At 43.5% G+C, this 13825-nt stretch overlaps 1 protein-coding gene across 2 annotated transcripts in view; it reads right to left on the bottom strand.

Moving 5' to 3' along the window:
- Positions 1 to 13084, bottom strand: part of MYO5A (myosin VA) — a 226662-nt gene extending 213578 nt beyond the window's left edge. For both annotated transcript variants that reach the window (XM_030814075.1, XM_030814074.1), the window contains exon 1: positions 12942 to 13084. In XM_030814075.1, coding sequence (XP_030669935.1) covers positions 12942 to 12968 — 27 coding nt within the window. In that variant the 5' untranslated portion in view covers positions 12969 to 13084. The remainder of the gene's footprint in view (positions 1 to 12941) is intronic.
- Between the last annotated feature and the right edge of the window lie 741 nt (positions 13085 to 13825).

Here is a 13825-nt window from a genome sequence, read left to right as displayed (position 1 = left end):
CCACGTAAGGTAGGTTTTATTATCACCATTATAAAGATAAGGAAATTGAAGCATAAAGAGGTTAAGTGGCTTGCTTAAGGACACAGAGAAAGTGAATTGCAAAACCAGGATTCAAACCAAGATCCAGTATCTAGGTGTGGATTCCATGCCTTTGACTTCTGTGATGTACTGCCTCGCTCTCAGGACCGTGGGAGAGGTGGAAGGCAAGGAAGGAAACAGTTGCAACGAAGCCCTCAGAATAGTATCTGGCCTACAGTAAAGCCTCAGTAAACGTTAATCACTATTATTTGATAATTTACTGCCATGGAACCACACATTTGACTGAGCCACAGTCTTTAGAAGAAAACAAGTAACAACTATATAAGGTTAAAAAAAATCAAGGTTTTAGTAGAGGAAGAAAAGCAAAGAAACTTCCAAGGCTGCTAAGGCTTCAACTCAGTTTCCTATGCCTTTAATGTCTAAGGCTCCATACAATCAATCCTTGCCCGGGTCTGTGGCTCCTGCCATGATCCTAGTCCTTCGGAAGGGCTGCTACACACAGCGATGACCTGAAGGCCTCACTAATCCCAAAACACCTTCTGACTGCTATAAAGATTACATTCTATGGCACTCCTTTAGCATTGGGCATATTTTGCTCCGTTCTAATTGTTTTACAAAGCAGGTAGTTGATGCTGAAGGACTCTCGGGTTCTCAACTGTCCCCGAAAGCAAATGCATGGCCTCCTCCAGACACTGTTAATTTGTTCTAATTAGGAGGACATGTCTACAATGTCCTGATAACATATTATCAGGTAATTTTCAAACTAAAATTATATCATGTATAGTAATTTAGAAGCTTCATGTTTTTTCTCTTTTCAAAATTCTTTCTAGTTCAACTATTCTCTCTGGCACAGATTCATCCAAGATCAAGAAACAGAGTGAATAAAAGCAACAATAATGACAATGGTCAGAAAAAGAAGCAGTTTCAATTTTTAAAAGGTTAAATTTTTGAAATGAACTTATATGTTTCTAGTCTAAGAAAATTTCTTAAAGCAGAATAAAGGTATTAAAAAGCAGAAAGCATCTTCTAGAAGTGGGACATCTGGTCACCCTATCCCTCAGGCAATGCACATAAAGATGCTATTTTTAAAATGAAGTGAATGTGAATGCCCTATCCTGCATAAATACAAATGCTAATTCTTGCTAGGGAGACTTGAATTCTAAAATTAACTAAAACTGACTAAGCAGACTTATGAACAAAGATGCTCACCGTAGCATATCACTTCCATTAGTGAAAAATGCCCAGCAGTAAATACATTTTGGTATACCCAGATGACTGAATATTATGCTGCCATTAAAAATATTTTCAGTGGGCTGGGGGTGGTGGCTCACACCCATAATCCCAGCACTTTGGGAATCTGAGGTGGGCAGATCACCTGAGGTCAGGAGTTCAAGACCAGCCTAGCCAACATGGTGAAACCCTGTCTCTACTAAAAATACAAAAAATTAACTAGGCGTGGTGGCAGGCGCTTGTAATCCCAGCTACTCCATGCGCCTGTAATCCTAGCTACTCCAGAGGCTGAGGCAGAAGTATTACTTGAACCTGGGAGGCAGAGGTTGCAGTGAGCCGAGATCGCGCCAATGTGCTCCAGCCTGGGCAACAAGAGCGAAACTCCGTCTCAAAAAATATATATACAGATATATTTTTTCAACGAATATTTATTGATATAAATTATCACAATACATATTAAGTTTAAAAATCATTACCATTTGTGAATATAGACAAAAGACTTAACAAAGTAAATCAATAGTTGACAATGATTATTTCTAGGTGGTATAATTAGTTTATTTTAACTTTCTTCCTTTATATGTTCTGTGTTATTCAAATAATCCAGATTAGCTACAAGGCATCACAAGCAGAAAAAAAATGCTTATAAATCAACTTTTTAAAAAAGTTTTCCCAATTAATCCTAATTTCCCAATTAACTTCTTCCTACTTGTTCTTACCCTAGTTGAAGGCTTATCATCTAGTTTAGTGGTTTCAAGAGTGTGTGTGATTCTCCCCCATCCCCACCATCCCAAGAGATATCTAGCAATGTCTGTAGGCAATATTGGTTGTCACAACTAGGGATGGAGGGTGCTACTGGGTCTCGTAGATAAAAGTCAGAGATTTGGCTAAACATACTACAATACACAGGAGAGCCACCCCTCCCACAAAAAAAAAAAAAAGAATTATCCAGCCTACTATCAGTGGTGCAGAGGTTGAGAAATTTTGGTCAAGGATGAAAAAAATTAGTATAAACAGTAAGAGTGGGTTAAAATGCAATAGTAACTCTAAGGGGCTTAACTTTTTCATTTCTAAAATAAGAAATACACATTCTGACTTTATGAAAATGCAATCTAGGTTGTGGACCAAAATTCCTTATTATTAAGATATACATTTCCCAATTTTACAGACAGCGTCTCCAGAAAAATTCTGCTCCCAACCCAACCATGCTGCTTACCAAACTAGAAGATTTTTTTCTGAGCTTAAGCATTGAGAGACCAACCCTGTGTAAAAGTTGTTTAAGTACTAGCAGAAAAATGTTTTAAGGTGAGATCATATCTTTAAAGGAATATCTAGTCATCTTACTGTAATGTAGACCAGTATGGTAAGCTAAAAAACTAAGGTTGAACTAGTCTAGTCTAACTAGTCTAAAACTAGTCTAACACAAAAGTGTTTGTTTGAAACACACACACACACTCACATACACAGAAAATGATTTATGCAAACTCATAAAAAATGACTTCCTTTGTGATATCAGATCAGGGAGTGGTAATAAAGCAAAAGCAAAAATGAAGTTCCCTGCTCAATCTAAGTTATGAAAAAAAAGATTCACTCTTTAGTAACTTATTTTATTCCATTATAGGTGTGGGATGTATATATACTTCGTCATAACAAATCATAACAGGGCATAAGGAGTGGGTAGATAAAATTAAATAGTAGGGGGATAAAGAAGATGAACAGGTGGAAGGAAGAGAACAGAAGACAGACTACCACTAGACATGAATAAGGGATAACGGACAGACAAAAAGAAATTGTGCAACTTATCTCTGGATGAAAATGGGGGAAGAGAATAATGTATGCATGCAAGGATGTGAAGAAAGTAAGGGGAAATAAAATGCTGAGGAAATACGGTAGAAAGAAATCAGTAAGAAAGGTGACATAGGGTTCATAGCCCCCAAATTAAGACTGAATAACGGCCGGGCATGGTAGCTCCCGCCTATCATCTCAGCACTTTGGGGATAATTAAGTGGGAGATTGCTTGAAGCTAGGAGTTTGAGACTAGTCTGAGAAACAAAGTGAGACTCTGTCTCTACAAAAATTAGAAAATAAGCCAGGCATGGTGGCATGCGCCTACAGTCCCAGTTACTCAGGAGGCTGAGCTGGGAGGGCTGCTTGGGCGCAGGAGTTTGAGGCTGCAGTGAGCTATGCTTGCACTACTGCACTCTAGTGTGGGCAACAGAACGAGACGTTGTCTAAAAAAAAAAAAATTAATAATAATACATGAAAAATCAAAATAGAAGACTGAATAAAAGTAATTTTCAAAATTTCGATTTCTAACATGCTATTAGTAACATTTGCTTGCACAGACGCTCCATGGCTTTTTTTTTTTTTTTTTTTGAGACAGAGTCTTGCTTTGTCGCCCAGGCTGGAGTGCACCGGCATGATCTCAACTCACTGCAACCTCTGCTTCCCGGGTTCAAGCAATTCTCCTGCCTCAGCCTCCTGAGTAGCTGGGATTACAGGCACACGCCACCACGCCCGGCTAATTTTTGTATTTTTAGTAGAGACAGGGTTTCACCATGTTAGCCAGGCTGGTCTCAAGCTCCTGACCTAATGATCCGCCTGCCTTGGCCTCCCAAAGTGCTGAGATTACAGGCATGAGCCACCGCACCTGGCCTGGCTTTTATTTTTCAATCCAAAATGATTCTCTAGGGGAAAGATACCTAATGTCCCCTGGTCAAGCAAAATTTCCCATTCTTCTGCTCAAAGATCAGAAAAGGAGGGGCAGAATTCAATGACTATCATTTCCAGTGACCTATTCATAGCATACATGGACTGAGGGTAGTTGTTTATTTTGACTACCTAGCACTTTTCCTTCCAATGGCGAACAGCTCACAGCCATCTCATGAGGTTGGAGTGGGACTATCAATCACAGTGCCCTGTCCTCCCCCTGACCTCTGGGGTGAGCACAGACTTGACCACTCATGGTGCTCCTCACCTACTGCCTAGAGGCCACAATGAAAGGAGAAGGTACATGACCAGAATTATTCTATCAGGCTCTCTTCCTCCAGGCCCAGTGCTGTAAGATCATGTGATCTGCAGGTGCCACTGACCATCTTTTCACCCCTAAAAAAAGCTGTCCTGAGGATGAAACCAATGTCAGACAGCATATGAGAGTCAGTGAAGAGAGCCCCAACGACTAAGTCTGAGCTTTGATTCCAGCCATGCCTAGATTTTTAAGTCACATGAGCAAATAAATTCCTCTTTGGCTTTGAGTTTGGGTTTCTGTTTCTTCCAACTAAAACAGCTGTGGCTGGTAAACTGACTAACACTGTTAAAGAGAGGTGTGGTAAGTCAATGTGCCAAACCTCTCATCCATAAATTACCCAGGCCCTCTCTATTTACATCCTGTATCTCAGCTAATACCATAACTTGAAGTAATGACTTTCAGAAATGTAAAATGTAAATGTTTAAAGTAGAAATTCATTTAAAATGGCATATATTGATTTGTTTGATGTTACAAACTTCCACTATTCTGGATGTCAAATAGTCTACTATAGGGCTGGGCACAGTGGCTCACGCCAGTAACCTCAGCACTTTGGGAGGCCAAGGCAGGCGGATCACATGGTCAGGAGTTCGAGACCAGCCTGGCCAGTATTGTGAAACCCCATCGCTACTAAAAATACAAAAATTAGCCAGGGGTGGTGGCACACGCCTGTAGTCCCAGCTACTCGGGAGGCTGAGGCAGAAGAATCGATTGAACACAGGAGGCGGAGGTTGCAGTGAGCTGAGATCACGCCACTGCACTCCAGCCTGGGTGACAGAGCAAGACTCCGTCTCAAAAAAAAAACAAAAACAAAAACTCTACTGTATTCCCAGCTCACCTTCATCTTTCTAAACTAGAGAGTTCTACATTTTTAATCTGTCTACGCCTCCTCACTGCCCTGATCATTTTACTTCTCCTATTCTGAAATTTCTCTAGTTTCATGTATATTTGTTAAGAAGTAGAAATCCCAACCACACATGCAGGATTCCTGGCCAGGACTATATGTTTTTGTATATGTGACAAAAGATGGACAAAACCTATCTTTTTTGTGTATCCAGTTTCCCTCTAGTCCAGCATCTTGCCCACATTTTTGGCCACAGTAGTACATTAGGCCACAGGAGGTAGATACATGGTCCTCATGAACACTTAGTACATTATGTACAATGCACTTCTCCCTTGATTTCAATCAAGTTTAGAACCATTATTTTGAAATCAAAAAATAATTACATCATCCCTAAGTTCTACAATTGGCAAAAAGCCTTTGCTGTACAAGGAGATATTTAATGCTAATGTCTGCTAGTTAAAAAGAATTCCAAGTGAGGAGGGCTTAGAAGAGAAATGGAGAATGCCTGAGGCATGAAGAGCCAGGGGTAAGTTTCTGCAAAGTTTAGATTGTATCAGCACAAACCCAGACTGATGTTACAACCAAGACAGATGGGGAAGAGGAACTGTTAAAGGGCAAAATTAACCAAAGGGCATTTCAGAAGGCATCAAAGGCAGACATCATTAATAAAGGCAAAGTGGTCAGTGTGTGAAGGAAAGATTAAACAAAAATCATCTAAACTCCTTTTACATCCACTTCCACCTCCCACTGAAAATGAAACTCCACAGCCATGATCTCCAATGCCAGGCCTTTGTAATAAGTATCTCTATTGGTTGGGCTAAGGTGGAACCATAGCATTCATTTTGGAAAAACCAAAAAGAAAAAACTTCCTTCTGCCCTAATGAGCAAGCATAACTCCAGTAAACTCCTTGAAGATGTTGGGGAAGATAAGAGACAAAGCACAAGGGAACTTTTGGGGTGATGGAAATGTTCTGCATCTTGTTTGTGGTGGTGGTTACATGACAGAATATATGTGTCAAAACTCATCAAACTGTACACTTAAAATGAGGGACTTTTCAAGTATATTATACCTCAATAAAGTCGATGAAAGATTGGGAGTGGGGTTGTGCTGGAGAGAAAAGGACAAACTCCCCAGGAAGACAAATAGAATAAGTCTAGGAAGACCACTGTAGGATGGAGCACATGCCTTCAGGTGAGGTGGAAGAAGTGAAATTGCTCACATAATATTTTGCCTATAGCCAGACCTTACTCCATAGATCAGAAGTTTATATTTCCAACAGTACCTCATACTTCACTGGGAATTGCCTGAAGTGGAGACAAATACATCCAAGTCTATCCTCTAGTGGACCACATACTGCTGAATTCTCCCAATGGAGGCAAAATTTATCATAAAATGAAAAACAGAGAAACTAAATTACCTTCTGAGGTAAGAAGTAAGACGGATCATCTCTCCTCTCCCACATTCTCCCATACACAAGTTAGCATTCCCTGTCACCCCTCCCCTGAGGTTACAGTTAAATCCCTGGAAGCCTATTCATAAACCTTCCTCCAGTTCTCTTTCATTATTTAAAAAAAAAAAAAAAAAAAAGCTAAAAGTACCGGGAAGATTTAAAATATGTGGCAGCAGCAATTCTTATTAGAATCAGAATCTCTCTGTAATCTTTTCTGGACAATACACAAAACTTTCACACTTCAAGAAACAGTAACAAATTTCAAGAGGAAATAATGGGCATTTTGCTTTGTCAAGCTGTGTAAAGAAGTATTTCTTAGTAGCATTCAAGTTCCACAGAGGCAGTCAAAATTTGTGATGAAACAGGAATTAACTTTCAGTTTCCAAGCCTGGAGCTACTGGCATTATTTCATCCTACTCCTGCTCCTTCCCATCCTATATGTAATCCATCTCGGAGAGACCTGTCTCTCAGATTTGTCCTCTTCTTTCCCACACCTTCTGCCCCTGCCTCAGTCCACCAGACCTTCACCACTTCACATTTTGTTTCCTGAAAGTTTCCTGGTCTTCCTGGTTCCCAGTTCTATTACTCATCCTGTTTAACATGCCTGAAAATGTGTTTACTTGTTTAACCACATCTTTATATCCTGCTTCGTCCCTAACAAGTGGACTGATCATGCCAAACCATTATTTTCATTCCATCCCTCCCCTGCTTAAGTATTCATTCAACAAATATTCAATGAGCAGCTACTCTGTGTAAGACACTGTGCTAGGCTCTAAGGAGGTAAACAAAACAGCATCTCAGGGGGCTTAGAGTATCATGGGAGTGGTAAACATATACACAAATACAGTAACCATAATAAGACAGAAACATGTTTGGGACATTAAGACAGAGAAAAAGAGTACTAGGCCGGGCACGGTGGCTCACGCTTGTAATCCCAGCACTTTGGGAGGCCGAGGTGGGCGGATCACGAGGTCAGGAGATCGAGACCACCGTGAAACCCCGTCTCTACTAAAAATACAAAAAAAAATTAGCCGGGCGTGGTGGCGGGCGCCTGTAGTCCCAGCTGCTCGGGAGGCTGAGGCAGGAGAATGGCGGGAACCCGGGAGGCGGAGCTTGCAGTGAGCCGAGATGGCGCCACTGCACTCCAGCCTGGGCGACAGAGCGAGACTCCGTCTCAAAAAAAAAAGGGTACTAGTGGGAGTTCCAAATCTGAGCTATCAGCTGGATGTCAATTGAAATTAGAATTGATATAGAAGAAGTCAAATGTGAAAGACAAGAAAAAAGATACGGAGGTTTCCAAGCTGAGGAACTAGGAGAACAGCAACGTTACCAGGCCTAGGAACATCAGGAGGAAATTCAAATGGAAAGGGCATGACAGGAGACTTGAGGACAGCTAACGTCCCTGCCAAACTCCAAGTCAGGGCACGTTATCAGAGATGAGATTTCTGTTCCTCTTTAAGATGTTGGAAGCAGTCTGAGAAACACAGTCTCGACATGAAAGTATTAGAATTTCCAGGATAAATAGTTTGAAGAGACAGTGCCATAGAATATAAAAGTGGATCTATCCCAGAAAAAATCTAGGCCATGTGGTTCCTGTACATATGAGAGGATATGTTGGGAATGGAAAGTTACACATATACAATCTACTGACCTTAAGAGCTGTTTCATCTAGGCAAGTTAACATGGTTTGCAAATGTGGAATTTTAGATTGTCTTTTCACTGTTACAATACTCAGCATCTTAGCACACATGGGAACCTCCTAATCAAACAGCTTCAGGTAAAAACAAAACAAAACACAAAAATAAACAAAAAAATTAAAACTTTTTTAAAATTAAAAATAAGCCAGGCATGGTGGCTCATGTCTGTAATCTCAACACTTTGGGTGGCCGAGGCAGGAGGATCACTTGAGCTGAGGAGTTAGAGATCAGCCTGGGCAACATAGCAAGACCCTGTCTCTATAAAAAGTACAAAAATTAGCTGGGTATGGTAGCACATGTCTGTAGATTCAGCTACCCAGTAAGGTGAGGTGGGAGGATGGCTTGCATCTGGGAGGTCGATACTGCAATGAGCCATGTTCACACCACTGCACTCCAGCCTGGACAACAGAGTGAGACCCTGACTCTAAATAAATAAATTAATTGATTAATTAAATAGGCTGGGTGTGGTGGCTCATGCCTGTAATCCCACACTATGGGAGATGGAAGCAGGAGGATCACTTGAGTCCAGGAGTTTAAGACCAGCCTGGGCAACATATTGAGACAATCTCTAGAAGACATTTAAAAATTAGCTGGGTGCATAGCTGTGGTCCCAGCTACTCACGAGGCTCAGGTGGGAGGACAGCTTGAGCCCAGGAATTAAAGGCTACAGTGAGCCATGTTCATTTCACTGCACTCCAGCCTGGGTGACACAGTGAGACCCTGTCTCAAAAAAAATAAAAAATTAAAAAAAAAAAAAAACAGTTTCAGGTAATCTTGACCATTCTACAGCATTTATGGTGCTATCCATGGTGTCTGGGAACATGATGACAGGAGGAATAGCACGCCATTCATTATAATGCTCCCAGTAATCCTTCTAGGTCTAATTGATAAACCCTACTCCACAAATGTAGAATTGCTTCTAATTACCAAAAGCACCTATGGGTGATGTATGATATAAATATCCACTGGCAAGTCAAGACTAGCAAATATTTTCAAAATCAGAAGCAATGAGACATCATAGTTTCCTTCAATTCTTTTGGGAGCAAGGCAGGTTGACCACAAACAAATCAACATAATACTCTGTGAATAAACCAAAAACCATTGAATAGTACACTTTAAATGGTGAATTATATGGTATAAGACTCATATCTCAATAAAGCTGTTATTTTTAAAAATCAACAAAACATGTTTTAACCAAAATATTAGTTTCCAGAAATGTATCCCGAGAACCTAGCTATTGCCCTTAAAATGTTTATACTGCTGGAAAAATTTACAAAATGGAAGCCTTGTTAAATTGCTGCGACAAAACCATTATCGTTCTGGCTAAAAAGAAGAAATTGAACAGTCTCTTGTCCTTCACTGTAATAGGAACTGATCTGTATCACACATCAAAATCTGCCCTTAAGATCTGAAAGACATTTTTTTAAAGAGCACTTTTCAGATTTAACCACAATGTTAAATACCATAATTATGGCATGTCACTAATACATCTCTCCTTGTAATCTATCCTAGAACTTCCTTCCTATAATCCTCTGCAAGGGGAAGATCCTTGTGCTTATCCACTGATAATACTTCTAATGATTTTCCTATTCCTCTAGTAATTACAATAGTAGTTTTTATCTCTGGAATCAGCCCAACCTTCCCCATGTTCCAACCCATTCCCTAACTTCTACTAATAAATATCATACCAGCTGTCTGCCTGCTGTTGAGGTAACAGCAGGTTATTTATGCCCCTATAGATTCAAAGTGGGTCAAGAATGTAAGAAGCAAACTATGAGTGTGTTGAGGGAAAAGACTATACCTTGTTCATTGTTAAATCCTCTAAACATTAAGCAAAGTACCTGGCACACAGGATGCCTGATAAGTATTTCTGCTTGTCATTAAGCTAAGGCCCATTCACAAAAAGAATTAGCCAACAAATAACCAAGTAGCCAGACTATTAATTAGGCGTAAGTGTATTTAGAAGAAGGCAGCGTAAGCCCCAACTTCAGTCTTGATCTCTAAGCCAGTCTGTCTTTATAATGACAAACAGGTTAAAAAAAATTTTTTTTTGAAACATGGTCTTGCTCTTTTGCCCAGGATGGAGTGCAGTGGCACAGTCATGGCTCACTGCAGCCTCAACCTCCCAGGCTCAAGCAATCTTCCTGCCTCAGCTGATCATCCTGCCTCAGCTCTCGAGTAGCTGGGACCTGGGACCGCAGGCGTGACTACCACGCCCAGCTAATTTTTTATTTATTTATTTATTTATTTATTTATTTATTTATTTATTTTTTGAGACGGTGTTTCGCTCTTGTTGCCCAGGCTCGAGTGCAATGCGCGATCTTGGTTCACTGCAACCTCCGCCTTCCAGGTTCAAGCGATTCTCCTGCCTCAGCCTCCTGAGTAGCTGGGATTACAGGCATGCGCCACCAGGCCCGGCTAATTTTCTATTTTTAGTAGGGTTTTGCCATGTTGGTCAAGATGGTCTCGAACTCCTGACCTCAGGTGATCCACCCACCTTGGCAACGTGTTGGGATTACAGGCATGAGCCACCGTGCCCAGCCTAATTTTTTAATTTATTGTAGAGACCAGGTCCCATTATGTTCCTCAGGCTGTTAGAAGGTAAATTTTAAAATAGATTGTGATAAAGCTGTGACAGAAACCCAAAACTTTACCATTTACAAATCACAACATCTTTTCAATTTTTTCTCCCAAATTATCTTGGGGGAAAAAAGCATTCGAAATCCAACAACAATTTATTATCCACTCAGTCTCTAGTTAAGCAGCCTACTATTAGGTGACTCAAAGATGACTGCTCACCATCTAGAATGGAGGGTGTCCAATCTTTTGGCTTCCCTGGGCCACACTGGAAGAACTGTCGTCTTTGGCCACACATAAAACACACTAATGATAAATGATGAGAGAAAACAAAAATTGCAAAAAAAAAAAAAAAAAAACTCATGTTTTAAGAAAGTTTACGAATTTGTGTTGGGGCACATTCAAAGCCGTCCTGGGCCCGCATGCGGCCCATGGGCTGCGAGTTGGACAAACTTGATGTAGAAGTGGAGGGGAGGGGCTACACAAGGTAACCAAGGAATGTTTACAGACTGATTATCTCTTCATGTGAAAATGATTTTGATATTTCTTAATATCGACCTCATAAGTTCCTTATGAGGATTATGAGTTCATATTTTTAAAATGCTTAAAACAGTACCTGGCACATAGTAAGCATCATATTAAGTGTTTAAGTTACTTTTAATCAGTTTCTAATTGCATTCATTCATATGTTAGAGATCTACAATGCCTAAAGAAATTACCAGGTTGAGAGAGAAGTTCCAGTTGTACAGTCCTTAAATCTAAAACTAGAAAGAAAGAGGTCTCAGAGAATGTTTCATGTAAGCTCATTTCATGGTTGAATAAATTAATCATATATCTCATATTTGCAGAGAAATTCATAGGTTACAAAAAGCTTTCACAACTATTATTAAGTCTGATTCTCACAACAGCTTGTAAAGGATGCAAGGCAAGTATAATTAACTGCATTTACTCAGGAGGAAATCGAACCAGAGATGTTAAGTGACGTGTCCAAGGTCACAGTTAATAAGTCCCGGCTTGAATCCAGGTCTCTTGATGCCCAGTCTTCTTTCCTCTATAAAACACACTGCAACTTGGGCCCTGGACTTGAGTCACATTTGGAAACAATGATTCCAGTGATTACAGGACCCTAAATAAAAGTTCTATTGCAAAAGCCAATGTGAAAAGGCAACTCTATTAACTCCATGTAGAAGTAATCAATATCTGGCAAAATATCTACCTACACATGAGTGTAGAGTATAAAATGCCATGATTACATATATTCACAAAGGTCATCACAAATCTGCACAGCACTCAAGTGACAGTTCTCCATAATATGCCATTCAGAGATCGCCAGACCCTGAGAATATTGATGTCAGTCTAAGAAAAGACTGCCACTTCCCTTAAACCAAACCCAGAAGGGAAAGGCTTGCCCCAGAGGATGGTGAAGACATGGAGCCTAACAAAGCTCTGCGGGATTACACGCAGGTTGCCAACTCCCAGCGATAAATGAGTACCGACCCTCCCAGCCGGTGAATCAGCTCGCGTTCAGCCGGCAGCATCTTTCCCCGGGGCTCGCCACCCCCAGCGCAGGTAAACTGGGGAGCTAAAGGTGATACGGCCACCATTTGCAGGATTCAAAATAACCTCACAGAAAGGCTAGCTGGCGGTAGAAGCGGCACTGCATACCAACACAGGACGTTATTTTAAGCGCGTGTCCCCACGAGAGAAACCATCCGATCTACCGGAGCAAGCATCTCCCACCCGCCGGGAATTTTCCAAAGCCAAGCAGGAGGGGAGGCACGCCCGCCCTGCTAAATCCACATGGGTCCCCTTTCCACTCGGAAGCCCGCTCTGCCCCCAGCTCGAGCAGCTCGGCAGGGGCCTGGGAGACCCCCGAGGCGGGCCTCCCTCCGCCGCCTTAACAGTCTCGCCCGAAAGAGGAAGGTGCCGCAGGGGGCGACCGGCGGGTAGGGCCGAGGGTTCTGAGGCGCTGAAGGGGGTGGCCTGGGTGGGCCCGGCGCTCCCGCCCCCTCCCCAGCCTGACAGCTGGCGGCGAGGGCCGCACAGCCCCAGTCCCCGACGCCGGCCGCGGAGTGCCTTACCTTTGTGTAGAGCTCCGACGCAGCCATGGCGGGCCCCGCGCGCCTACGCCCCCCGCCTGTGCGGAGGCGGCACCTCGCCTGGGCGGCCGCCCGAGCGGACTAGGAAGCGCCCGCAGCCGCCGGCAGGGAGCAGGGCAGGGCAGGACCGGGCGGGGCCGGCAGCGCGGGGCGGGGAGGGGCGGGGAGGGGCGGGGCGGGGCGGGGCGGGTCGCCTCAGGCGCTGGCGGCCTGCGGGGGCCTCGCCATCACTCCCGGGCTCGCCGCGAGCAGCCGCGAGCGCTCCACCTGCCTGGGGTCCTAGGGGTCGCCGCCGCCGCCGCAGCCACCTCGGCGGCCCGCAATGCTGCCTCCGCTGCCGCCGCCGCCACCACCGCCGCCGCCCTGTGCATTATGGGAGCGGGAGGAGGCTGCGCTCCAGCGCTGCCACCGCGGCTGCTCTGGGCTCTCTCGGGCTCACGCTGCCTCCCATCGGCTGCGAGCACAGAGCATCATCATCATCAGCCTGCCAGCCGGCGCCGCCGCCGCCTCCCGCGCTGCCGAGGCCCGGAAACCCGCCCGGGACATTGGCCCCGAGGGCGCGGCACACCCCGGGCGCCCCCACCCCGAAGCGAGCCCGGGACTCTGCTGCGGAGCCTAGCCCCCGCAGTAGGGCAGCCATGGCAGGGGCTGTCACTGTGTCCGAGTAAACGATGGGAGCCTCCAGGCTGCTCCTCCTGTCCTTCCAAGCATTCCTAGGGAGAGGATTTAGGGGAAAACGTCTTGAAAAACTGTAGAATAACCCAGAACTGCAGAAGAGCCTTGTCAGCAGCAGTGACCCGGGAGATGGGCAATGCAGGACCGGGAATTTCAGGTTAAGGATGATCACCAAGGTCATTCCGAGCACC

This window comes from Nomascus leucogenys, chromosome 6, assembly GCF_006542625.1.
Source record: "Nomascus leucogenys isolate Asia chromosome 6, Asia_NLE_v1, whole genome shotgun sequence".
NCBI lineage: Eukaryota > Metazoa > Chordata > Mammalia > Primates > Hylobatidae > Nomascus > Nomascus leucogenys.
This window is presented reverse-complemented; position numbering and strand designations above follow the sequence as displayed.